Below are 25627 nucleotides of genomic sequence, written 5' to 3' on the forward strand. Positions count from 1 at the left end.
AACTCTGCATTCCTGTGAGTATTCTCCTTTCCCCAGACAGTGTCCACAGCTCCTCAGTTAAGATCCACAACATTTCCTATGCCTAAATCTAGATTTCTAAAAAAAAAATGAGAGGCTTCTGCATGCATTTCTGCTCTCCTCTCTCCTGAAAAACTCTCCATTTGCTCTTGGTACATGGAAGCCTTTCACTGACGTCTAAGGTAGGAGCTTTCCTAGTAGAAAGGGCCACAGGGCTGGGAATCAGGAGACCCAGATTCTAAACCAGGCTCTGCCACTTGCTTGCTGTGTGACACCAGGCAAATCATTTAATTTCTCTATGCCTCATTTTCCTCATCTGTAAAATGGAGCTAGCATACCTGTTATCCCTCTTAGACTGTGAGTCAGCTCTGTTTGGGACAGGGACTGTTTCTGTCTGATTATCTCGCATCAACTCCCAGTGCTTGGTATGTATTAAGTAGCATATTCATTATTATTATTATTGGGTCCTCTGGGGCTGGGCAGCTGGAGTTGCTGAGTCCCGACTTCTCCGCCTGTCTGCTTAGCAACCTTGGGCACATCACTGCATTTTTCTGTGCCTCAGTTACCTCATCTGTAAAATGGAGATTGACTGTGAGCCCTACTGTGGGACATGGACTGTGTCTAACATGATAATCTTGTATCTACCCCAGTGCTTAGTTCAGTGCCTGGCACATTATAGGCCCCTAACAAATACAATAAAAGAGTTGGCAGGGCTAACCAGGCAGACAACTAAAAAAAAAAGTGACTTGGTGATTTGGGAGTGGATAGGATCCCTGTCCTCCAAAGTGGCAGGAGCCCGTGCCCTGAGAAGGGGAGGGAAGAGCTGGGGAAAATGGAAGGAATTAGCATGTTTGTTTAGGGCTAAACCTAATGGTTTGAAGAGGTCTGCTGGAAGCCTGGGTTTGGAAGGAATAGCTTTTAATATAGGCCATGAAGAAAAAGTAATGATAAATACCCAGTCAGTTCTTGTATAACCCAGGGCTAGCTCATGAAGAAACCCACATTTTAAGAAAAATGTGCTAGAGCACACCATACAATGTCAGAAGGATACTCCCTAGTTCCTCAACATGTGTTATTGTAGGACTGGCAATAGGTTGTTGAAGAACACATTAGGGATACTTGAAGAATTAACAAGAGTTAAGTTGATTAATGAGAGAATAGAGAGAGGAAAGTTAGGCATGTTCAATGGTACCTTTCCTGACCTTGAGGAGGACAGCCTCAATGCTCTGTTTTTGGGGATGTCTTTGGTTCCACTTGGAGACAGTAGACTGGACCATGGGACCGCTGACCTCAGTATGTTTAGCTAATAGTTGTTTGTAAGGGGCATAAGGTGGATTCCCCTAGGCTCAAGGGCTTCCTGGCCAGGGAAGGAACTGAAATAGGCCTCCCAAGAACTTAGTGACTCTGTAGTAAATGTTGATGCTCCCGGTTGGCAGGGGGTGGAATAGAAGGCAAGCCACATCAGCAAGGTCTTTCTCAAAGACTGACCCCAATTCAAAGACTAAAGTTCTACATGGGTGGACTGAACTCCTATGTGTACCATTCATTCTTCTCTTCCTCTGATGCTTCTGGCATGTTGGTTATAAGAAAGCTTCTGCTGAAGGAAGGAAGAAATGGTGAGGGGGCAGGTGTGCCTTTTAGGGGTGCAAGAGCTTCCCAGATGGAATGTTTCCCAGTGAGACAGAGGAAGAAACTGAAATCAGTGAGATCTGATTCCCAGGGACACCAGCTCATCGTGGAGGGAGGAGGCATGAAGAGCCATTGAGAGAGAAAGGCATTTCTGCGTTTCACTCTCAGCGGGACCCTGAGGAAAATAACTTGATTTTGGTAATGGAAAAATTTATGAGTCAAGGATTCCAACGTCTAAATTTGGGGAAGAGTTAGGGACACTCAACCATCTTATCTATGACATTTTTCTATACTCTTACTAGTTTGGCGACTTGCTTTTCATGAATAGGAATGTCTGTTGTGTCCAGTAGCTCCAGGAGAGGGGGAGGGTGGAACTTAGAATCCCTTATTCTCTCTAGGTCAGACATCTTATCCCCACTTCCAAACACAGGAGGAGATTGAAATTAATTAGCATCAAAGAGGGAGTTTTAGCTAGTTCAGTGTGCTAAGCAATAAGTAATGCACAGGCCCCCAAGGAAGGATGGAGGCTTTTAAGATAGATTGGTGGAATGTTGTTTGTTTGAAAATAGAAGCAAAGCAGTGCCTCTCTGAGGATTGGCTTTGGTACCTCAAAGCTCCAGATTTCAAATGGGAGAAGATTGCCCAGGGGCTGGACCTCCATCTCCTCTCTCACCAGAAATTTTACCCAGGAAAAGGAAAGGAGACTTTAGGAATTAAAATCTTCTCCTAGCCGGCTGTTTCAGGCAAACAGAGTTTCAATCTGTTCTCCTTCCCGGAAGAAGGAAAGCATCCAGGTTGAGAAAAGATTTGGATTAAACTCCATTGTCTGAGCAGGATAACAGCATAAATAGCATCATTTAGAAACACAGCAGAGGGTACGACCTGATAAGTCAGAAGTGGGAGGTTACGGAGACAAACGGAAAGATGACAGATCAGTTATGAGTTTCACAGTTTACACAAGAATCAATCTTCTAACCTCAAGATTAGTGACCTGAATATATATTTACAAGTGATTTTTCTTTACCTTCAATGAGAAACCAAAGTCTTATCTCTATCATGTTGAACTTCTTCGAAGGGAACAAACCAGAGATGGATCAAGCATCTTTGAAAAGGGTACGCTGGTTTAACGGTAGAGCCGAAAGACAAAATGTGTAATGGCCGTTCATGTTTTGGATCCAGAAAGGAGTTGTGCATATTAAAACAGTACTTACAAAGGCGATCCCCTCCTTTCCAGAACAGTCACGTTTCCTCATCAAGGGATATGTAAGATGGTGCACCCACCACGAATGTTGAAGTTCGCTTCCAGGTTTCAGCAATGGAACAGTGTGGTCCAACCCTCTTATGGCTCGTAAGATAAAACATGCGCAATGAGCGTAGAAAGCCAAGTTTAAAGCAGTGTGGCCCACTGGCGTGTCACTGAACTTATATCTCATAGTTATCTCATGGAAATCTTTCTCCAGCTGACCTACCACAGATGGTCTTCTCAGAACTCAGTGGGCTTTTATCTACAGCAGTTGCCATTGCTTTTGAGCATCAATTCTAACAACACTGGCCAGCCAGAGTTCCGTTTCTTGGGCACTCCACGGTGAGATAATTCCTTTAAAAGTGATAGTGAATGAACATAGCAACTGAAGCATTTTAATTGTGTTGCAGTGCATGTTCAGCAATTGGTTTTGTATAAGCGTAGTGCAACAGAGGTTATGAAGCCCCCTGAAAAAAAAAATCTTGAGACACTAACTATTTTTAAGACCCAGATCCCTCCTATGAGACTGTGGCTTAGCAGACATTGCTGGGCTTCTGATAAAATCAAGAGGGGTTTCTGCTGGGTATCAAACAGCAGATGGCATTTGATTGGCTCTGATCCCCATCAGTGTATCATCACCCCATTCTTTCTGGGGTGTCCTCGGAGTCTGTTTATTTGTAAAACTCATACTGTTGTTTAATAATAAAACTGAGGCAAATAAAAGGTCTAGAAAGGTCCCAGTGAATTTCCAGTTTATGACAAAGCAACTCATATTGCTGCTGGCTTTAGGGCAGGTTACTGGGGGAACTTAAATTAACCTGAAAATGAAAAGCTGGTCCTTTAATTCCTTAAATAATTCAACGATAATTGGAGGGGAGTAAGGTTCCAAAAATCCCTGGGCAGCTTGTGAAGGTTTTCCACTTTGTCCCAACAGTTACATTTGGCCTCAGGAAGAAGAGGAAGAACTGGGAACCAGAGCCTGCTCCCCAGCCTCGGGCCAAGGAATTGTGATACTGCCCCAGCTGATGAGACAGAACAAGCTAATCTGGCGGCCCATCATTCACCTGAGCATCTGATTTCAAACCTTCAGTATCTTACTGTAAGTATTCCTAACAAAACAAACTTTCTCCCTCCCCCATCCAATCCCATCCTCCCCCCCAAATATGAGAAGCAAGGCAAAACGATGACTCTGAGACTGACACTCACTGCCCTCCCCCCAAATTTAAAAAGCACAAAAAAGGACAGTAACCAAAAAGGAGTAAATATTTCAGCCTTTGGGTCTGATGTCCATCCCAGTGCCAAGTAGACCCATCTGGTAAGCAGATGAGCCAGGTCAATTTCTACCTGCTTCTGCCACTTCTTTCACAACCCTAAAGGCTGGGTCACCACCCACGAGGTGTGGCATTGTCCTGCTCTCCAGTCTCATCAAGGTTGTGGCTTGTTCCTCAGGGCCTTAGCCCTACCCCCACCATGCTCTCTTCATAGCCCAAGGCAGAAATCAGACTTCCTGACAGCAATAACAAATATCCCCCCTAAGCAGCCCCATTCTTATTAGCAGAGCGTTCTTTAGACTATAAAACTTGCAGGTAGACCAGTGTTGCAACACAAAGCTTATACAAGGTTTGTTTTTCGTTTTTCCGTGTAAAAATATACAATACTACTGCTTGTCTGCTGCAGTGGAAGGGTCCGACTGTGACTGTGTTGGAAGGTGCCACCGCTTCCTGGCCCCCTCATACCTCTCCCACCCAAACCACTGTGTTTCCCCTCTTGATACCAGAGACCTCACAGCGCAATGCATTCTGCCTCCCGTTGATGACAAACAGGGACTCCTTCGCAGGTGTGATCAGGTACTGCCCAAAAAGGCCGCTGTCTCGCATGATTCGGTTGACTCGGTCCCAGGGCCAGTCTTCCGCCGGCAGAGGGTCTTTGAGGTTCTTCAGAATGTTCATCCTCCCAGTCGAGAGCTCTACAAAAAGCACATCTGTCTGCGAGCGGGACGCAGCATAAAGGTAATACTGATCGCCTTCGGTGAAAGAGGGTTGAAAGGTTAGGTCAGAGAGGTGGAAACCCGTGGTTAAATCATAAAGCGTATGGATCTCCCCTTGGACTGTCAGGGTCTGGACACGCAGCCTGCCCCCGTCCTCTTCCGCGCTGACCACAAAACGCCCATCGGGGGAAACGTAGGGCATGCCCGCCATGTCCCCGTTTGGGCCGACGACGGCATCGGTGACGCTGTCTATCACGAGCTGCGGCGGGGCTGGCGCTGAGCCATTGCTTCTACAGCGGACAAAGAAGTAGCCGCCCAAGTGGCTGTGGGCCATTGCCCAGGGGACACAGCTGAAGTTCTTGAAGCTGATGGTCTTGAGGAGAGTCACTGTCTCTAGGTCGATTTTGTGAACGGCAGACTTCACTCTGTCGAAGAGGAAGCCGAACCTGCAGCCAGGAAGGAAAGAGAAGTGTCAAGTCAGCACTGGCGAGAGAGGCTAAAGCAGCTGCTCAAGGTAGGGAGCGCCCTTCATCTAAAACTCCAGGTTTGATACTCATGGCGGGGGTGGAGAGAAGGGATTGCTTTCTTGTTTTCTGCAGCCTTGAGGGTGAGTTCGATCCAAGAGATGAGCAAGAATTCCCCACCTCCCAAGCACCCTTCTCTGGAAATGCCTGCAGGTGAAACTCTTCTAATCCAGTGTTTGTATGCCCAGGGTGGGAAAGAAAATAATACTCATACATTTTGCCTGGATAATTGTATTTCAAGGGTGAATGGCTGTAAGGTGGATAAGCATCTTTTCCTGGGATATTTTTTTCAAGGTCCCCTTTTAATATATGGCCAAGGGTCTGACCGGAAAAGAGTAGACTGGCTTTTGCCCCAAACTCATTTAAAAAGTGGGTCACAGAAAGATGTAGTCTGGGACTCTGCTGACCCAGTAGTTTAGGTCTGCCAGGCACAGCCTTGATGATAAAGGGTTGGTGGCCAACCACATTGGCACAGGTAGGAAATAGACATGAGTGTAGAAAGGCCCATTGACGAGGGTGGTCCAGGAGCCAGCTCTATGCTAAAATCAGGGCAACTGGGGGTTTTCATTTTCCCTATCTAGCCCTAATGTAGCAGTGAGAAGTAGCGTTGCCTAGTGGAAAGAGCACAGGCCTGGGAATCAGAAGACTTAGACTCTGATCCTGGCTCCACCACTTGTCCACTGTGTGACCTTGGGCAAGTCACTTAACTTCTCTGTGTCTCAGTTGCCTCAGCTGTAACATGGGAATGAAGACTGTGAGTCATGTGGGACTTGGACTGTGTCCAACCTGATTAACTTGTATCTACCCCAGCACTTGGTGCAGTGCCTGGCACATGGTAAGCACTTAACCAAAGCAATTTTAATAAAAGATACAAACATTATTTTTTTCATAAAGTAGCTCCTCCTGCTCCTGCATGGCGGGGCCCGCTTTTCCCCCCCTCTCTGGCCTTATCTCCCCTCCGGGTCCCCGGTGGCTGGGGGCGGAGAGCGTTTGCAGAGAGCTGCGAAGCCTCCCAGGGTAGGGATGGAGGGGCAGAGAGAGAGAAGATGATGATGATGAGGGCTTTTATTAGGCGCTTACTATGTGCTAAGCGTGGGCCCCTTCCATGCACACCAACTTTCCCGCTGGAGCCAGGCAGCTTTGGGCACCTGGGAATTGATTGGGAGAGGAGGGGGTGTCTCTGTGAGGTCAGGCCTCCAGCAGCCGGTGAGGGGGTTAACGATTTGTCCCTGAGCACAGGGAGGAGCTGGGACAGAGTCTTCCCCTGGGACAGACTGAGCCCCCTCCTTCCTCTCCCCCTCCTCCCCCTCTCCATCCCCCCCCCGCCTGACCTCCTTCCCTTCCCCACAGCACCTGTATGTATGTTTGTACGTATTTATTACTCTATTTTACTTGTATGTATTTATTCTACGTATTTTATTTTGTTAATAGGTTTTGTTTTGTTCTCTGTCTCCCCCTTCTAGACTGTGAGCCCGCTGTTGGGTAGGGACCGTCTCTATATGTTGCCGACTTGTACTTTCCAAGCGCTTAATACAGTGCTCTGCACACAGTAAGCGCTCAATAAATATGATTGAATGAATGAATGAATAATAATGATATTTACGACTTGCTTACTGTCTGCAGAGCTTGGACTAAGTGCTAGGAAAGAATGCACATGCAGGATTTAGATTAGGTCCCTGTCCCTTGGGAGGCTCACTGCATTGGCTATATGGGCTACCAAAAAAACTACATGATGTTTGCTTGGGTTCCCCTATTGAGTTTCAAAGGTTAAAATTCAGCAAAGAGGTCCTGGCCCGTGAAATTCTGTCTGGATGCCCCTTTTCTGCAGCCTTAAACTTGCCCTAAAAACTGTAAAACGAGCTCCATTAATCCATACTGCCTAAGGCTTTCTGGGACAGTGTAAATACCAACCTGGATCCTTTCTTTCTGAAGCCAGCAGAAAGGATACAGAGATAAGCATGGCAGTAATTCTTCCTGTATCATCCCTGACCCACATGGAAAGCACCATCCCTGCTTATCATGGTTTCCCTACTGGTGCCATTTTCCTTTTGGCCTAGGTGCCAACTCACAATCTAGTCCCTCTGCCTCTTCCACTTAGCCTTCCTTCAAAGATTTTAGAAGGATGGAAGCTGCAGTTCCCGGAGTCTTCCCAGATCCTCCCCGGCCCCAACCCTGCTTTCCTCATCCTCACTCTCCCCTCTGGGTACTGCCCCAAACCATCCATCCCCTGCACTGCATCCCAATTTCAGGCCTGCACACCCCTTTACATCTCCCACCCGACACCCATACTTCCCAAGTGCTTAGTACAGTGCTCTGCACACAGTGAGCGCTCAATAAATATGATTGAATGAATGAATGAATAATCTCTGCTCCATCATGGAGTCCATTCATTCCTCACCATCACCAAGACTTGGCTTTGTCTTCTGCCATGCGCTCCTGACTTGCCTTTACCCCTGTCTCATTGGGAAGTGTGAGGAGGAATGAGTCTACTTTTTGCTTTCCACTGCTGCTTTCACATCGTTCCGTCTTCTCTTTTTTTCAAAGCAAAAAAGAGAATCAGCACCTCTACAATTTAGCATCACCATTATTTACCACGTTCAGCCCCACTTCTGTTTTTCTGAGTAACTTTGCTGCTTGTCTTTCTTCCCTTCTCTCAAGGGTTACTGCTTGATGCAGAGAACAACAGGCAACCATTGGAGGGTTTGGAGAGGGGAGATATGTGCAAAATGGTGCTTTAGGAAAATGATCTAGGCAGCATATTGAGATATGGGCTGGAAGGGGGAGAGGACACCTCCCACTAGACTGTAAGCATCTTGAGGTCAGGGGTAATAATAATAATAATGATGATGCTATTCGGTAAGTGCTTATTATGTGCCAGGCACTGTACTAAACGCTGGGGTGGGTACAAGCACTTAGGTTGGACACGGTCCCTGTCCCATATGGGGCTCACAGTCTCAATCCTCATTTTACAGATGAGGTAACTGAGGCACAGAGAAGTGAAGTGACTTGCCTAAGAATACACAGCAGACAGTGGTGGAGCTGGGATTAGAACCCAGGACCTTCCGCCACCCGTGCTCTCTCCACTAGGCCACAATGCTTCTCCAGAGATAGTGTTGACCACCTCCTTCAACATATACATATATGCATATCTATACATAGAGAGAGAGGAGTCAAGGGATCATGTCTACTCAGTTGTATTCTACCAAGCGCTTAGTACAGTGCTGCTCTGTATTGGGTAAGGACCCAAATTCTATTTATCCTACCAGCTTCTTCAGTGTTGCACCTGCATCTGATGTCTAGGTACCACTTATTTTTAGCACAGAGATTAAAAGGGGGCAAGGACTTTTAGGGAAGATGATGATTGGGATGGGACAGGCTTCAGTGAGTTGTCAGAAAGCCATCATTTTTCTAAATCATCCTTATGCACATGTCTCTCCACTCCTCCCAAACCTTCAGTGGCTATTCAGATCTCTTTGCAACATGCAGAAATTCCTCACCAGTGGCTTTAAGGCATCAGCTCTCTCCTTCTTACCTATCTGTTCTCTTTTCCTACTCCACCCCAGTTCATCCTTTCCATTCCTCCCCAGCTCTCCTCCCTGTACCCTCTCTAACCCTTTGCTTACACTCTTCCTCCTGTCTGGACCTAACCTGTCCTAACCTCCTTGAGACCTCAAGGGCTCCCTACCTCCAAATCCCACCTTCTCCAGATATATTTTCCTTCTCTCTGGGATCCATCCATGCCACCTCAGCATTTATCTCAGCATTTTTACACTCACAACCTACAGTGGCACTTTTGTGCTTACCGATTTACACATACTATTTAAGACTTTTTTTGGATCCATATATTATTTTGTATGTGTCTCCCTGTTAAATTACAAGCTCCTTGTGGGCAGGGATCATGCCTCCTGGGTCTACTATACTCTCCCAAGCACTTAGTACTGTGCTCAATAGTGATTGACTGATGCTCATGTCTCACCTCCTAAAGGCAGAGGGGCCAGAAGATTGATGTGGGCAAGGCCACAGGGTGCTTTTTTGAAAAAAGGTATTTGTTATGTACTTACTATGTCCCAGGCACTCTTCGAAGTGCTGGGGTAGATACAAGGTAATCAGGTTGCCGACAGTCCACATTCCAGAATCTGAATCCCCATTTTACAGATGAGGTAACTGAGGCATAGAGGAAGTGAAGGTCACACGGCAGACAAGTGGCGAAGCTGGGATTAGAACCCAGGTCCTTCTGAAACTCCCAACTCTTTTGCCTTGGAAGCTGATTAGATGTGAAGGTACTGGCTCATAGTAAACTCAATGAAGCCCTTAATGTGAAGGGAGAAAGCTCTCTGTCTGTCTCCATTCAGATGAAAAAGGTACTGAATAGATAAGCCCAAGGAGAGTGGTAGGGGAAGGGGCCAACACCTCTCCGAACAATTTGGCCAGCAGGAAGTGTCAACTGCTTTGTCCTACTGGGAAGGAGCAAGGTGCAGAGGGTTCTCTCTGGTGTTGCACCCTCTCCCAAGCACTTAGTACAGTGCTCTGCACAATAAGTGCCTCAATAAATACCATTGATTGAGCTGGTTGCTCCAAAATTGTTCAAAACCTCCCTGCTCCCAGATTTCTCCCCTAGTTTTGTTGGAGCTCCTTTGAAACATATGCTCTCAGTAACAGCAATGGCTTGGGCCCTGGTCAAATGGAAGGTAACCCAGAGGTGCCACCAACACCACAAGGACAATCAATCAATGGTATTTATTGAGCACTTACCACACAGAGCACTGTATTAAGCTCTTGAAGCTCCTTACTTGCCACATCTGTTTGAGCTGGAATCCCAGCTCGTAGCCATGTTGAGCAATCGCCAAAGTCAATCTTAACCCTAGAGATTGGATATTTTTTATGCTTTAGCCCTTCAAAGCCTGCCTGCAACTCCCAATCAAACAATCATATTTGAGCACTGAACGATGAACTCGGAAAAGTATAGCAGAGTCAGCAGGTATCCATCCCTGCTTTCAATGAGTTCACAATCTACTTGGGGAGACAGGCAAAAAATAAATTATAGGTAGGACACCCAGACTCCATTCTCCTGCATGTTCTCCTCCCTTTGTCCCTACTTTCAAAAGGAGAAGATGCATCTATGCCAAAGAGAGTAAGGAGGACATGTAAGGAAGACTAGCCCAATCTGGCTTCTTTCTCTCTTTATAGTCTGCCTTGAGAGACTAATAGAGTAATGGGGGGAAACAACTATTTAGAGCAATGGTTTTTTAGTGGCCACTGGCCTAAGGTCTTTTCCAAGTACATTTCTCACCTTATATGATTGATGATCAGATTTGTTGGTGGAATAAAGAAGTCATCCACGCCTTCAAATGGTGTTCGGATAATGTGCTGATTTTCCCCTGTACTTGCTTCTGATATCACCTGCAGCCAAAATGAATGGTGTTACATAAACGAAAAGCAGACACTTCTTCTACCTGGGAGAATGAATACTTGTGATTGCTTCACGAGCCTGATTTTTACACTGGCACAAGGGGATGGACATCAGAAAAGGTAGGGGCAGTCATATCTATTTCCCTGAATGGTTGTTCTGTGGTTCCCACCCAGTGCTTGTCAGAAAGCACAGGTTGTGGTCACACCAAACATTCCTCCTGCTCCAGTCAGTCTTTAAGACCAGGCTAGAGGAAGCATGGCTGAGTGGAAAGAGCACAGGCCTTGGAGTCAGAGGACTTGGGTTCTAATTTTGGCTCTGGCATTTGTCTGCTGTGTGATCTTGGGCAAGTCACTTCACTTCTCTGTGCCTCATTTCCTTCATCTGAAAAATGGGGATTCAATTGCTGTTCTCCCTCCTGCTTAGACTGTGAGCTCCAAGTGGGATCTGATTATCTTGTATTTATCCCAGCACTTATTATTATTATCGATGAATCCCCAGCTTGAGCAAGCAGATGCTCGATCTCAGTCATTAATTGTCACTCATCTGTGGCACCAAGAAACAAAGCCAACCATTCAGAAAATCTCTTTCGCTCTCCTGAAAGGCAGGCTTAGGTCCTGGAGTGGGATCCTGCGCCCATGGAAACCAGTCCACATTGATTAATGGTCTGCTGATCCCAGGAAAACGAGGCAGGAAAAGTTTTCAATAATTAAAATGTTAAATACTGACAGAGTGTGCTGAAAATCTGTTTTCTTTTAGTGCAAGGTGACTGAGGGCAGTTAATTAGGCGCACATGCGGGAAGCTGCACTCTCCGTCATTTTTTCCCGTTTACAAAGAAACACTTCATTAGGCAGAGCACACAACCTTAAAATGGGTACCTCAGAGATTTCTGGTCCAGCTTATCTGAGTTCCCTCAAGTTACTTGGAAAAGAATCCTATTTTGAGAACTGGAGTAGGGCTGTAGACTTTGCCCACGTTCGTGGTGCCTGGGAGGGGGCTGCCTGATGTGATTCCTGAGGCCACGGTAAAAGGCCCAAGTGAGGAATAGAGTTCAGTTCACCATGCTGGTTTGGAGTGAAACTGACCCAGTGGGTCACTGAAATACTTCAGGAAAAAAGGGCTCAAGGGTCTGGGGGAGAAGGGTTGCGGGGCAGGGCTCCAAAGCCCGCTGGACAGACAGAGATAAAAGAGAGCAGGGCCAGGAGGTGGGCATTCTAACTTGTTTTCCTTGGGGAAGAGAAGGTGGGGTCCTGAGTCTTCACCAGTTTGAGCCTTCCTCCTCCTCCTCCATTACAGAACTCCTTTAGCCAGACAGAAGCCACTGTGTTAGAAAAGGTAAAAGAACCAATTATCGTTTCCTTTGCCCAGCCTTTTATCTCTGGGCTGGAACCACAGGCTTGACAGAGCTGCTTGCTGGCAGGGACACAAACAAACACACACACCCACACACAAGTTTTTCATGAGAAGCTGTTTTGCCACCCAGAACAGAGTTTGGACACACAACTCATGGGGACGAACAAAGCCAGAACGTGTGGCTCTGACCATGGAGACCAGTCAGAGGAGGCTGAATGGCTGCTGGTAAACACCATCAAACAGACTTGCTGGCCAGGACCCCAACTTCAGTCTCTCTTGCTTACTCTCAGCTAATTGACCCATCCCTCGTAATTCACTGAAATGAGTCTCTGGTGGTGCCTAGAGTTGGCAGACACTTTCTGTTAAGCTGGTGAAGATCTTGGACCCTGAACCTGGGTCTCTGCCCCTTTCCTGTAGACCTTGGTGGGCAGGGAATGTGACTATTAAGTCTATTGTAGCCTCTCAAGCACTTAGTACAGTACTCTGCACGGTCACTTCTCAATGATGATTCTTGATTGTTATCTTGGCCTAAAGGTGGGGTTGGCCCAGGGACAGGGATGGCTTGTGAAGTAGGACACGGAGTCTAGGCTGCACGGGACTTTTCATCGTCACCATCTGTCTGCAAGGGACTTCATATTTGAAAACCCGCTTGGACCACATCCGCAACAGAGGTAGGTGAGTGTTTCAGTTTGAAAGCTGCTTTGGAAATCATTATGGCATTTCCAGGGAGAAAGATTGGATCCTGAATTTGATGGCTGCCTTTATAGTTTGGCTTTTACCCTCTCAGTTCTCTGATCTTGGAAACATGAACAACCCATCTCTCTCTCTCTTGAAATTCAGCCCTTAGACAAACCAAGGAATGTGATCAATCATATTTATTGAGAGCTTACTGTGTGCAGGGTACTGTGCTTAGTGCTAGGGGAAGTACAACAGCACAATTCCCTGTCCACAACCAACTTGCTCTGTGGGCCTAAAGCTTTTTGTCTGTGTTTCCCCATCCTGCCATTTGCATTCTCCATAGCCTCAGGAGCTAGTAGGCCTCTGTCCTCCAGATGCTTTTTCAGAAAATGTCAGGTTGTTACAAGGGGCTGTGATGAGAAAGCTAATCAAAGTGGGCATTACACAGTTTTGAACTCTAAAAGTGCTCAATTTTGTTCTTGGTTTAGAGAAACATGTTTGTTCAGTAGGAGTAAGGTGGGGGGATATTAGCCAAAAGAAGTGCACTTCACTGGCAATGTAAGCAGATATTTAAAAAATAATCTGAAGAGCAATTATTGTAATATTTTTTTCTTCACCCTTGGCTGTGAAAGTTGAAAAAAATGGTCTATGACCTGTATTGATGAACACTGAGATCTAAAGAAAGATTTTCATCTCTTTCTCCAAATGGACAGGGGTTGGGGGGCAGGAGATGGAGAGGAAGAGATTAACTGGCGATTAACTGAAAGAAGGAGACTTGGCTCCCCACTCCCAGTGCTTCCTGGGAAATGGGAAAGATTAGCACAGTGGTGCTAGCAGAGGCTGTTTTGGGAATAGAGTTGGGCAAACAATAATAATAATTATGGCATTTGTTAAGTGCTTACTATGTGACAAGCACTGTTCTAAGCACTAGGGTAGATACAAGATACTCAGGTTGAACACAGTCCCTCTCCCATGGGAGGCTCACCATCTTAATCCTCATTTTATGGATGAGGGAACTGAGGCACAGAGAAATAAAGTGACTTGCCCAAGGCCACAGAGCAGATAAGTGGTGGAGATGGGACTAGAACAAAAAGTAAGGCAGATATTTTGGTGGCTTGGACATATTCCATCAAGAGGAAACTAGCCTGTGACTGAAGGTGCTTTCAGCAATACCTTCCCTTGTTATCTTTAAGTTCATATTCCATCCTTGAGGTAAGGCGGATCTTCTGATTGGTCAGTGGCCCTGTTGCTCAAAGAGAACTTGTCTTATGCTGTTAAGTTGTGTCCGACCCATAGCGACGCCATGGACACATTGCTCCCAGAACACCCCATTCTCCTCTGCAATCGTTCTGGTAATGTATCCATAGAGCTTTCTTGGTAAAAACATGAAACTGGTGTACCATTGCCTTCTTCTGAGCAGTAAACTTGTCTCCACCCTCGACTCTCTCCCATGCCTCTGCTGCCCAACACAGATGAGTTTTGACTTCTAGCAGATTGCCTTCTACTCACTAGCCACTGCCCAAGCTAGAAATGGAATGGGTATGCTGATGCTTGACTCTCCCTCCTGTAGCTGAGACTGGTAGAGTATTGGAAACTGAGACTGAGAGGGGCAAAGAGAACTGGTCATGTGGAAATGATTAATAGCAGATTCCTCTGCTTTAGGGTGGATAGCACTTCTCACAGTCACAATTGGAGAGTTTCCAGTACTCCACCAGTCTCGACTATGGGAGGGAGAGTCAAGCAGAGGCATATCCATTCCATTCCTAGCCTGGGCAGTGGCGAGCAAGCAGAAGGCAATCTGCTACAAGTCAAAACACACCTGTGCTGGGCAGCAGTGGCATGGAAGAGAGTCGAGGGTGGACACTCAGGTTAACTGCATGGGAGGAGGCAATGGTAAACCAGTTCTGTATTTTTACCAAGAAAACTCTATGGATACACTACCAGAAGATTGCAGATGGAGGTGGGGTGTTCTGGGAGAGATGTGTCCATTGTGTTGCTATGGGTCAGACCTGACTCGAGAGCATAAGACAAGAACAACCTTTAAAGCTCTTGATATTCACCCCACCACACTCAATCCCAGAGCATTTACATTCATGTCTGTCACTGTCATTCATTTTAATGTCTTTCTCTCCGCCCCTAGACTGTGAGCTTTTTGTGTTCAGAGAACTAGTCTACCAACTCTTCTGTGCTGTACACTTCCAGGTGCTTAGTACAGTGCTCAGCACACAGTAAGTGCTCAGTAAATACCACTGACTGGTTGATTGACTAACAGACATGTGCTCTGATCCCAGGTGGAAGCAGAGATACAGAAAGACCAACACCTATTTTAACAAGACAAAAAGAGTGGACATTTATCACAAGCCAAGAAAGGGAAAGATTTCCCAGACTCACCTGTAAGCTTGGATGAGATTTGTACATATCGCCCCAGCTCAGGACCCAGACTTGGTCATGTGATTTGTCATAATACAGTTTCGTTGGTAGAGGATCCACACCTACAGACTTGAAAGATGCCGTTGTAATTAGTACTCACTTAAAACATGACCAACTAGACCGATATCCAGTGCCCTTGGGTTGAGTCAGATCTGAGTCCAGGGCCATATCTTGGGTGATCTCTGCAAACCCTCCAACTGGGAAACCCTTTCATACCTTTTTTCCCGAGCCATCCTCAACCCTGTTCTAACTCCTTTCAGAAAATATCATTGGTTCTGACTACAGAGCCTCAGGGGCTGCACTGTTCTGACTTCAGGTGACATGACGTGATTCGTGGTGGAGGGTGTGGGACTCTCAGCAACTTGAAGACATGTTGGATTGTCATTTCTGCACTTTGGTAGATGAATTGCTTTATTGATCAGTCTACCTCCACCCCCTTGCTCTTTGCCTCCTTCCCATCACTCCACATCCCTGTTCTCTCTCCTCATCATCCCCCCAAACCACATATACCCTAAAATATGATCCAGCACCTTATCCTTATATCCCCTATCACATTCCCTACCAACCTCCCTCCTGAATCTCCATTTCACTGTGTTCTGTGGAACCCCGGCTCCATCCTTGACAAACTTCCCTTCATCCCAATCCTCTTCCTGGCCTGCTTACTACTCCTCCCTGTCCTTGAGATGTGTTGCTCACTTGTTTCTGATTACAATGTCTCCCTGCCACCCTTTCCCAATAGGACCTCATCAGCTCATTCCTCCAGGCTCAAGAGGAACCATGAAGAAGTGGGCCTGCTCCTCACCCATGGAGTCACAGTTGCATCATCCCACCCCCTCCTTTCCGCTCTCTTCATTCAAATTCCACAGTGTCCATCTGTACCACCCTCTGTAGCTTCTGTTTCTGCATTCCTCATGGATTTGGATGCCTTCATGTTCATTATGGGCAGGGACTTCTGTTGTACTCTCCCAAGTGCTTGATACAGTTTTCTGCATACAGTAAATGCTCAATAAATACCATTGGTTGATTGTTGTCTCTGCACTTTGATTTGTACCCTTCAAGTACTTGATATTCCCTTCGCCCCCCAGCACTTACATACATATGCATAACTCATTTTAATGTCTGGCTCCTCTTAATAATAATCATAACCATAATAATAGTAAATATAGTACTTGCTAAGCACTTACTATGTGCCAAGCACTGTTTTAAGTGCTGGGGTAGATACAAGTTAATCAGGTTGAATACAGTCCCTGTCCCCTATGGGACTCACACTCTTATCCCTATTTTATGGATTAGGTAACTGAGGCACAAAGAAGATAAGTGACTTGTCCAAGGTCACATGGCAGACATGATTAGAACCCAGGTCCTTCTGACTCCCAGGCCCATACTCTATCCTCTAAGCCACGCTGCTTCTCCTTATAGACTGTAAGCTCCTTGTGAGCAGGGAACCTGTCCACCAACTCTGTTGTACTGTACTCTCCCAAGAGCTTAGTATAGTGCTCTGCACACTGTAAGTGCTCAATGTTATTATTATCAATATTACTGATTGATTCTCAGCTTCCTGCATTCACTCTCTTCTTGTTCTCTGACATTGGGGACTTCAACTTCCCTGCTGCTGTTCCCTATGACCCCCCCAGCCAACTGTTTCCTCTCACTTCTTCAACTCCATGGACCCCTTGTGCAACCCCTCCACAGCAACACATTAGCATTGGCACATACTCAATCTAATCTTCTTGAAACACTGCTCCATTTTTGACCGTTTTTAACCTGCATGCTCCATCTCTGACTTAAAGCTTTTAATCTGCTTCCTCACTGCCAACAGCATTCTCTGGCCCCACTCACTCTTCCTTGGTGCTTACCTGAATACACTGTGTCTCTGTCACTCTCTCCCAAGGGGACCTCATCATCTCATTCTCCTAGACTAAGGAGGTTCCATCAAGAAGTGGGCCTGCTCCTTGACTCACAAAGCCCCAGGTAAATCACAACCCTCATAGACTTCTTCTGAAACCACTTCTCCACTGATACAGAAGTACCTACCTTCTTAAGTACTTAACCCTCTTCAACACTCTCAACTCCCTTAACCCTCTCTAAGTCTTTCTTGCACCCCCAATCCTGGGTCACCCCACAGTCTTGTTTCATCTTTTCCTAAGAGTGTGCAGCAGAACACAGTTGGTGGAATAATAATCATTGTGGAATTTGTTCTATGTTCCAAGCACTGTACTAAGTGCTGAGGTAGATACAAGATAATCAGGTCAGACACAGTTCCTGAAATCTAGGCACTAGCCCTACTGCCAGTACAAATGAACTCTACCCTGCTATAACTCCCAGCTGATTTCCAATCCAGAATTCTCCAGTCTGGTCCATTGGATTGCTTGCTTCATTTCCAGGCAGTCCAATTCAGGTAGTAAAGAGAAGCAGTGTGGCTTAGTGGAAAGAGCACGGGCTTGGGAATCAGAGGATGTGGATTCTAATCCCGGCTCCACCACTTGTCTGCTATGTGACCTTGGGCACACCTTTTAACTCCTCTGTGCCTTAGTTACCTCATCTGTAAAACGGGGATGAAGATTGTGAGCCCCACGTGGGACAACCTGATTACCTTGTATCTACCTCTGCGCTTAGAACAGTGCTTGCCTCATAGTAAGCGTGTAACAAATATCATAATTATAATGTCAGATTTCTCATGTTAGGCGACTCTCCTGTTCTTCCCTCACTGCCTCCCATGTCTCCAACTCCCCAAGAATTTTTTCACATCTTTAATATGCTCCTGTAGTTCCCATCTCCCTTACTACCCTATGCATCTCCCTATGCTCTGGTGACCTTGCCAACAAGATTGTTGGTAAAATTGAAACCATCAGACATGAACTCTCCAGTGTCTCCCCACACCCTCTTTTCATTCTACCATTATCTTGTCATCTCCCTGCTTCCCTGCCATTTCTGAAGAGGAGCTCTCCCACCTGCCCTCTAATTCTTTTCCCTCCATCTCAGCCTCTGAACCGATTCCCTCATCTCCTAAACTACTCACAAGACCTGCTCTGCTACTCTCAACCCTTAAACATGTTCTTTGCTTCCTCCCACCCACAAACGTTACTGTCTTTAGTCTCCCCACAGATCACTGCTATCTTCAACCTCTCACTCTCTGATGGCTCCTTCTTTTCTGCCTTCAAGCACATTCAAGTCTCCTGGATACGAAAAAGCTTGAGTGCTTGTTATCTGTGGAAAGGGAAAGGGCTTAGCGATTGGTTGTATTTTCCCAAGAGCTTAGCACAGCATACAACATCCAGTGAGCATTCCATAAATAGTATTACTGCTCTAACATAGGCAGGGAGGTATATAGGTAGATACCTGTATGACTTTCTGTGTTTGGACATCTATGACCAGGACTCGGCTCTGTTGTGGTTGGGTCACGTAGATGAACTTGTTTCGTACATTGACAGCAGAGGCCCAGCAGCAGGACTGAATGGTGGTGCCTTCTGTCTTGGGGCAGATTTCTTCCTGAAAGAGAGAAAGAAGAGGATTGTACTGTCTGGAAATGAAGCAAACCATCCAATGGACCAGACTGGAGAATTCTGGGATGGAAATCATCTGGGAGCAGATGCAGTTGCCATGGCCGTGACTCAATCCTCCAGTGTATTGTCCCCTCCCAGGCTCTTAGTACAGTGCTCTGCACACAGTAAGCACTAAATAAACACCATATTTTTTAAAATAGTATTTATTAAGCTCTTACTATGTGCCAGGCACTGTACTAAGTGCTGGAGTAGAGACAAGCTAATCAGGTTGCATACAGTCCATGTCCCACATGGGGCTCACAGAAGTAATCCCCATTTTATAGAGAAGTTAAGTGACTTGCCCAAGATCACACAGGAGACACATGGGAGATCCAGGATTAGAACCAAGGTCCTCTGACTCACAGGCCAGTGCTCTCTCCACTAAGCCATGCTTCTAACAAAGCTTGTAGGAGGACACTATTGGGTGTGGCTAGTTCCTAAGTTAGTTGTCCTATTTGCATCACTGTTCCAGCTTACATTTGTGAGCCCAGCATTAATACTGCCTACCTGCAGTCAATAGGAGGTGCTGCTCTCTCTGCACTCTCATCCCCAGGTCAACCATTTCTCTGTCTGTCAGTGACATCTGTCACTGTTGCTCTCAGCCACCCCTCGGAGGCAATTCTGCTTTTTCTCTCAAGAATGCTCCTTCCTTTGTTCCTGTGGAGTCAGATTCCCATCACCACCTCTCCCATGTGAACCATGCTCCCTGACTGGAAGTTTCTTGGAGGTTTTCAGTCTAGCAGAAGGCCAGGCTGAGCTCAGAAGAGGGTCCCCAACAATAGTGTCTTAGCTGCACAAAGGTGAATTGATGACATTTGGTTTAGAAGGGTTTTTAAAGGACTGCCACTGTGTTTCCCTCATTTCGTTTCCTGACTACCCAACATCAAAAGGCAAGGGGAATAAAGTAGCAAATGAACATTTCTTTTTCCCTTTTATTTTTTTGTCAGTTGGAGGCAGGGTTTGAATCCTGCATGCACCACAGGGTGATGACATATTACTCTCTGATCTGGGAGCCAACATTACCGCTTGCGTAATGTTGAGTGGATTTAGCCCTGTGTCCAATCTGAACCTCTTGAATCTACCTAATCCCTCAATGGCATTTATTGAGCACTTACTGTTTACTGAGCATGGTACTAAGTGTTTGAGAAGAGGACAGCTGGCTATAAAAATGTCTTTCAGGTTAGAGGGTTAGATTGGAAACTCCTGGAGGGCAAGGCTTGTGTCTCTTACCCTGTTGTCCTCTCCCAAGCACTTAGTTCATGCAAGGCTTTGTGCACAGTATGTCTCTAATAAATACAATTGATTACTGTAGCAAGGAAAAATCCAGTCACTTGCTTCATTTTAATACCTTGATCCTAAACATAGACCTAGGAATGAGGTTTCTACATTCTTTTTTTTTTCCAGTGATATTTGTTAAGCCCTTACTCTGCTCCATGTCCCCTCTCAGGATCTCACCTAGAGAGTTTCCAGTATTCTACCAGTTTCGGCTACAAGAGGAAGAATCAAGCAGAGACCTACCCATTCCATTCCTCGCTTTAGCAGTGGCTAGCGAGTGGAAGACAATCTGCTACAAGTCAAAACTCACCTGTGCTGGGCAGCAGGTTCATGGGAGAGAATCGAGGGCACAGAAGAAGGCAATGGTAAACCACTTCCATATTTTTACCAAGAAAATTCTATGGATACACTATTAGAATGATTGCAGATTGAGTTGGGGCTTTCTGGGAGAGATGTGTCCATGGCATCGTTATGGGTCGGAGATGACTCAACAGCATAAGACAAGACAATGCGCTATGTACTGTTTGGCTGGGGTAGATACAAGCTAATCAGCTTGGACAAAGTCCATTTCCCACATGGGACTCACAATCTTAATCCCCATTTTACAGATGAGGGTCACTGAGGCACAAAAGTAAAGTAATTTGCCCAAAGTCACACAGCAATCAATCATATTTATTTGTGTGCAGACCACTGCACTAAGCACTTGGGAGAATACAATAGAACAGTTGGTAGGCATATTCCAAAATGGGAATCAAAAATTTGGCTGCACTGAATACAGCTGATTAAAAATATTTGACATTTGAACATGACAGTCTAACAGGCACCAAAGCAATGGGCAATTAATGTTTGTAGAAATCCACTACTGCTAACACATATTTAAATAATTAATCAAAAATGTTCTGCTACTTCCCCCTTCCCATGTAAATTAAAGATAATTGAAAGGAAAAAACTGATCTATCTGATTGCAAGGTGCCTAAAGAGACTCTCTCAGACCAAGAGAGAGCAATTCAATGTATTGCTACATTCCTTGAGCACATATCCTGTTGGGAAAGACTAGTTGGTCCCCTGGGTATCTGAAATCAATCAATGATATTTACTGAGCACTTACTAAGTGAAGAGCACTGCACTAAGCACTCTGGAGAGTACAACAGAATTAACAGCCCCATTCCCTGAAAAGGTTAACCAGGAATGGCTTTGAGGAAGCAGACTGGCTTAGTGAATAGAGCACAGGCCTGGGAGTCAGAAGGTCCTGGGTTCTAATCCCAGATCTTCCACATGTCTACTGTGTGGCCATGAGCAAGTCACTTCACTTCTCTGGCCTCAGTTACCTCATCTGTGAAATGGGGATTAGGACTGTGAGCCCCATGTGGAACAGGGACTGTGTCCAACCTTATTAACTTGTATCTGTCCTAGTGCTTAGAACAATGCTCGGTACATAGTAAACACTTAACAAATACTATTATCATTATTATTATTATCATTATTATTATCTCCTATCCACCCCAGCACTTAGTACAGTGATTGCAACATAGTAAGCGCTTAACAAATACCATTATTATTATTGGGAAAATTAGGCTCAGTGATTATAGTCATCAGAGAAGCATCATGGCTCAGTGGAAAGAGCATGGGCTTGGGAGTCAGAGGTCATGAGTTCTAATCTCAGCTCCACCACTTATCAGCTGTGTGACTTTGAGCAAGTCACTTCACTTCTCTGTGCCTCAGTTACCTCATCTGTAAAATGGGAATTAAGGCTGTGAGCCCCACGTGGGACAATCTGATCACCTTGTACCCCCCAGTGCTTAGAACAGTGCTTTGCACATAGTAAGCGCTTTAACAAATACCATTATTATTATGCAATGAATAAAAGACATTCATTTAGAAGAGGCAGCCTCCTGCATGGACATCAGCTCCTTCCCCAACTTTGGGATACAGGGGAAGATCTGTGACCTAGGACTGTCTACCTGGACAATGTCTGTCTCCCCCTCTAGACTGTAAACTTGGTATGGGCAGGGAACATGTCTGCTAATTCTGTGGTTTTCTACTATCCCAAACACTTAGGACAGTGCTCTGCACATAGTAAGAGCTCAATAAATACATTTGATTGATTGGACCGGGAAGCAATGGTGAAGTAAAAGCCCATTCAGACCAGAGACAAAGGATTAAAGGAGCTGTATTGCCACCCCAGCGGTGACTCCTTTATGTGATAAGCCCAGAATCAAGAGATACTGTGGTGCTGAGGAGGCAGGGGCAGAGAGACATGCAAAGCAGGGGAGGCGAGAGCTGATTGAGCCCACCCTGCAGCCCACTGAGAACCAGTCTGGAGGCCAGGACTGGGCTGGAGGCCACTTCTTGCCTGCTGCAAGGGCTGGAACAACAGACCGCAGAAATGCTCTCCCTTCTTTCTTGCCCTGGGGCATGCACTGCAGGGGCCAACTGAGCTTCTGGTTACCACCCAGTTGCCTGGAACACATGCGGTTTAAGCCCCACATCCTGTTTGGGTCAAGTCTGCTCCTTGGCACCTGAGCTGGCAAAGGACAGCCCCATTCACCACACCACTTCTCAGAACCCAGCCTTTTTTGAAATAATTGAAATAATTGAGAAGGAGCATAGTCTAGTGGATAGAGACCGGGCCTGAGAATCAGAAGAACCTGGATTCTAATCCCAGCTCCGCCACTTGTCTGCTGTGTGAACTTGGGGAAGTCACATCTCTGTGCCTCAGTTACCCCATCTGTCTATTGGGGATTAAGACTGTGAGCCCCAAGTGGGACAGGGACTATGTCCAACCTGAACCTTGGCCCTACCCAGCAATTAGTACAGTGCCTGGCACATACATAGTAAGCACTTAACAAATACCATAAAAAATATCAAACTCAATGTGCCTCATTCTCATCTCTCACACCACTAACCTCCTGCCCATTCCCTCCCTTCTGCCTGGATCTTTCTCCCCCTTCATAACCAACAAATGATCACTCTCCCCACCTTCAAAACTTGAATGAAGGCACATCTCCTCCAAGAGTCCTTCCCTGGCTAGGCCCTCAATTCCGCTCCCTTGTGTTTTGCTCTTGCTCTTGGATTTGCACCTTTTCTTCACCCCCTCAGCCAGACAGCACTTTTGAACATATCTGTAATTTATAATAATATCTTTCTCCCCATCTAGACTGTAAATGCATTGTGGGCAGGGAGCAGGTCTGCAAACCCAGTTATACTGTACTCCGCCAATATACAGTGCTCAATAAATACCACTGATTGATCAACTGATAGATATTATTTGATTAACTTATCCTTTTTACTAGTGCTGAGTTCTAGACTGTTCTGTCTTACTTCCATCCCTGGCAGGGAAGTTCCTGGAATGATCCTTCTAAGGAGTGCTTCACTTACTTTTTTTCCTGTTGCTATTTTGGGTTGCTGAATTTCAACTTGTTTTCTTTGTCTTTTGGATTCTATTAAAACTTTTCTCTGTACCTGTCCTCTCCCATATAGATTGGAAGCCCCTGTGGGACAGGGATGATGCCTTGATTGAGTTTCTTGTAACTACGCAAGCACTGTGCATGTTGTAGTTGCTCAAATCAATATTAGTGCTAAAATTAGTTTTCCTAGAAAGCTTGTATTCCCTAGACATTTTGGCTAAAACATATTGGCAGCATTTGGGAATGTTATTCCTACAGTGCTCATCTGTCTGGCTAAACAAATCATGTTACCTCAGTTTCTTTCAGGTGCCTCATCTGTGAAATGGGGATTAAAATTGTAAGGCCTTGTTGGACATGGACTGTGTCCAACCTGATTAGCTTGTATCTACCCCAGCATTTAGTATAGTGCCTGACACACAGTAAGCACTTAATATCATAAAAAAATATATTGGAAGAAACGGCTGGGTGCACATATGTGGCAAAAGACAAATCATGAGTATCATTGCCTGAGTCTTTCTTCATTTAGTTAGTCAAGAATGAAACATTTGCATTCTAGGAACATAAACCACAATCAATATATTCTTCTAGAGCAGTTAAAAATAGATGAATCCTTGCAACTCAAATGCCTATTAAAAATGGGCACAGCCAGAAAGCCATCAGGGACACAGAGTGCCATGTTGCTCTTCACTGGCTGACACCAAGAGACAGGGTTGACCAGGAAGTAGAAAATGAAGGCAGCACCAGTCATTGCTAATAATCAATATGGCAGTCAACAATTGTCAGTCTGTGGGAGTTTATAATACCTTTGCGACTGTGGATTCCATATTGGCCTTTTCAAACACACACATAGACATACACACACACGTGCATGTGCGCGCATGTTGACAGCAATCGGTAGTAACAATGAGAGTATTAAGGGCAACACTATATAATGAGAGATAGGACTAGGGCAAGCTTCCAGGTGTGGCCACATTTTGAGGGGGGAAAGACCCCAATATTGGACTGCCTAGTCTCAGGAGTCCCTGGGCGGCAGCACTTTGAGCCTTGAGGTGAGGATTCTGGGCACCCCTGTGATCTTGGGATTCAGGTAGCCTATAAATTGGAGGAGGAACAGGCTAAAGTGGCAGTCTGGATTACAGACACCAGCATTCCACTGGTTCATTCCAGCACTCATGAGGTAAAGAAAATAGACTCCATTTGGAACACAGCCAAAATATAGCCCACTCCCAGGCATCTCCCACCCTTTGGTCTCGATGACCTCCACTTGGGATTTTCCTATTTGAAATTACTTTGCTGAAACTAAAGCATTTGAAACAACCCACAGTCCAGGTAGGGAAAGCATGCATTGTGTTTCTATGTCCCCAAAGTCCTGTTATCCAACACTAATTGGTGCAGGGGGGAGGAAATCATTAGAATCTTTGGAGACGATGGAAATTTTATACAAAGATGGCACGGTCATCATTCTGGATTGTCCCCCTCCCCCCAAGACAACTTACGAAGCTGGTAAAAATCTTCTCGTTCGGTTTGATGTGTCTTCTTATCTCACACTCGTTGGGTTGAATGATAGTGATTCCATCATCGGAAAAGACATAGAACATGTTCCCCACACTGAGGCCTTAAAGAAAACAGAACAAAGGAAACAAGGAGATCACTATGGACCTCTGATCCTTATAGCTGTAGAACACAAGAGTAACTTCTTGCATAAGCTGGTATTTCAGATACATCCGTTCCATTCATAAAACTGAGCTTCACACATCACAAATAGAGTTTGGAGGAGTGAGAAAGTTCAGGCATATTCAAAAGTGCGTTGACTTGGTGGGATGAATGCCTGGCACTGAGAAAAATATTCTAGGTCTTCTAGGGAGATCAATACCTTTAAATCAAAGAGGCTCATCACCAGACTGTCAGAGCACACAGGCTCAAGTAATTTCAAGGGCTTCTAAAATTACACTCCTAGTGAGAGATAATTTCTTTAGTACAATGAATTCGATGTTTTTCCTTGTGGAAATCATAAAGGCGAATGGTCCTCTAGTTATTCTATTGGGCACTATTATTGGAATGGAAGAGACCCTCTCTTTTGCATTCTTGCAAGTGCTTAGTGTAGTGTTCTGCAACCAGAGTGCTCAAAAAATA

General features: G+C 45.5%; 1 protein-coding gene and 1 non-coding gene across 3 annotated transcripts in view; one reads left to right on the forward strand and one right to left on the reverse strand.

Moving 5' to 3' along the window:
* Window positions 1–705: 705 nt before the first annotated feature.
* Window positions 706–25627, reverse strand: part of FSTL4 (follistatin like 4) — a 685476-nt gene continuing 660554 nt past the window's right edge. For both annotated transcript variants that reach the window (XM_038772898.1, XM_038772897.1), the window contains 5 exons: window positions 24991–25109; window positions 18610–18759; window positions 15232–15339; window positions 10692–10801; window positions 706–5323 (listed from right to left, as the gene is read on the reverse strand). In XM_038772898.1, coding sequence (XP_038628826.1) covers window positions 4621–5323; window positions 10692–10801; window positions 15232–15339; window positions 18610–18759; window positions 24991–25109 — 1190 coding nt within the window. In that variant the 3' untranslated portion in view covers window positions 706–4620. The remainder of the gene's footprint in view (window positions 5324–10691; window positions 10802–15231; window positions 15340–18609; window positions 18760–24990; window positions 25110–25627) is intronic.
* On the forward strand, window positions 20250–20387 carry LOC119920424. The gene has a single exon (XR_005448170.1). It is a non-coding gene; the product is annotated as a small nucleolar RNA SNORA7 (small nucleolar RNA).

The sequence above is a fragment of the Tachyglossus aculeatus genome, chromosome X1, assembly GCF_015852505.1.
Source record: "Tachyglossus aculeatus isolate mTacAcu1 chromosome X1, mTacAcu1.pri, whole genome shotgun sequence".
NCBI classification, from domain to species: domain Eukaryota; kingdom Metazoa; phylum Chordata; class Mammalia; order Monotremata; family Tachyglossidae; genus Tachyglossus; species Tachyglossus aculeatus.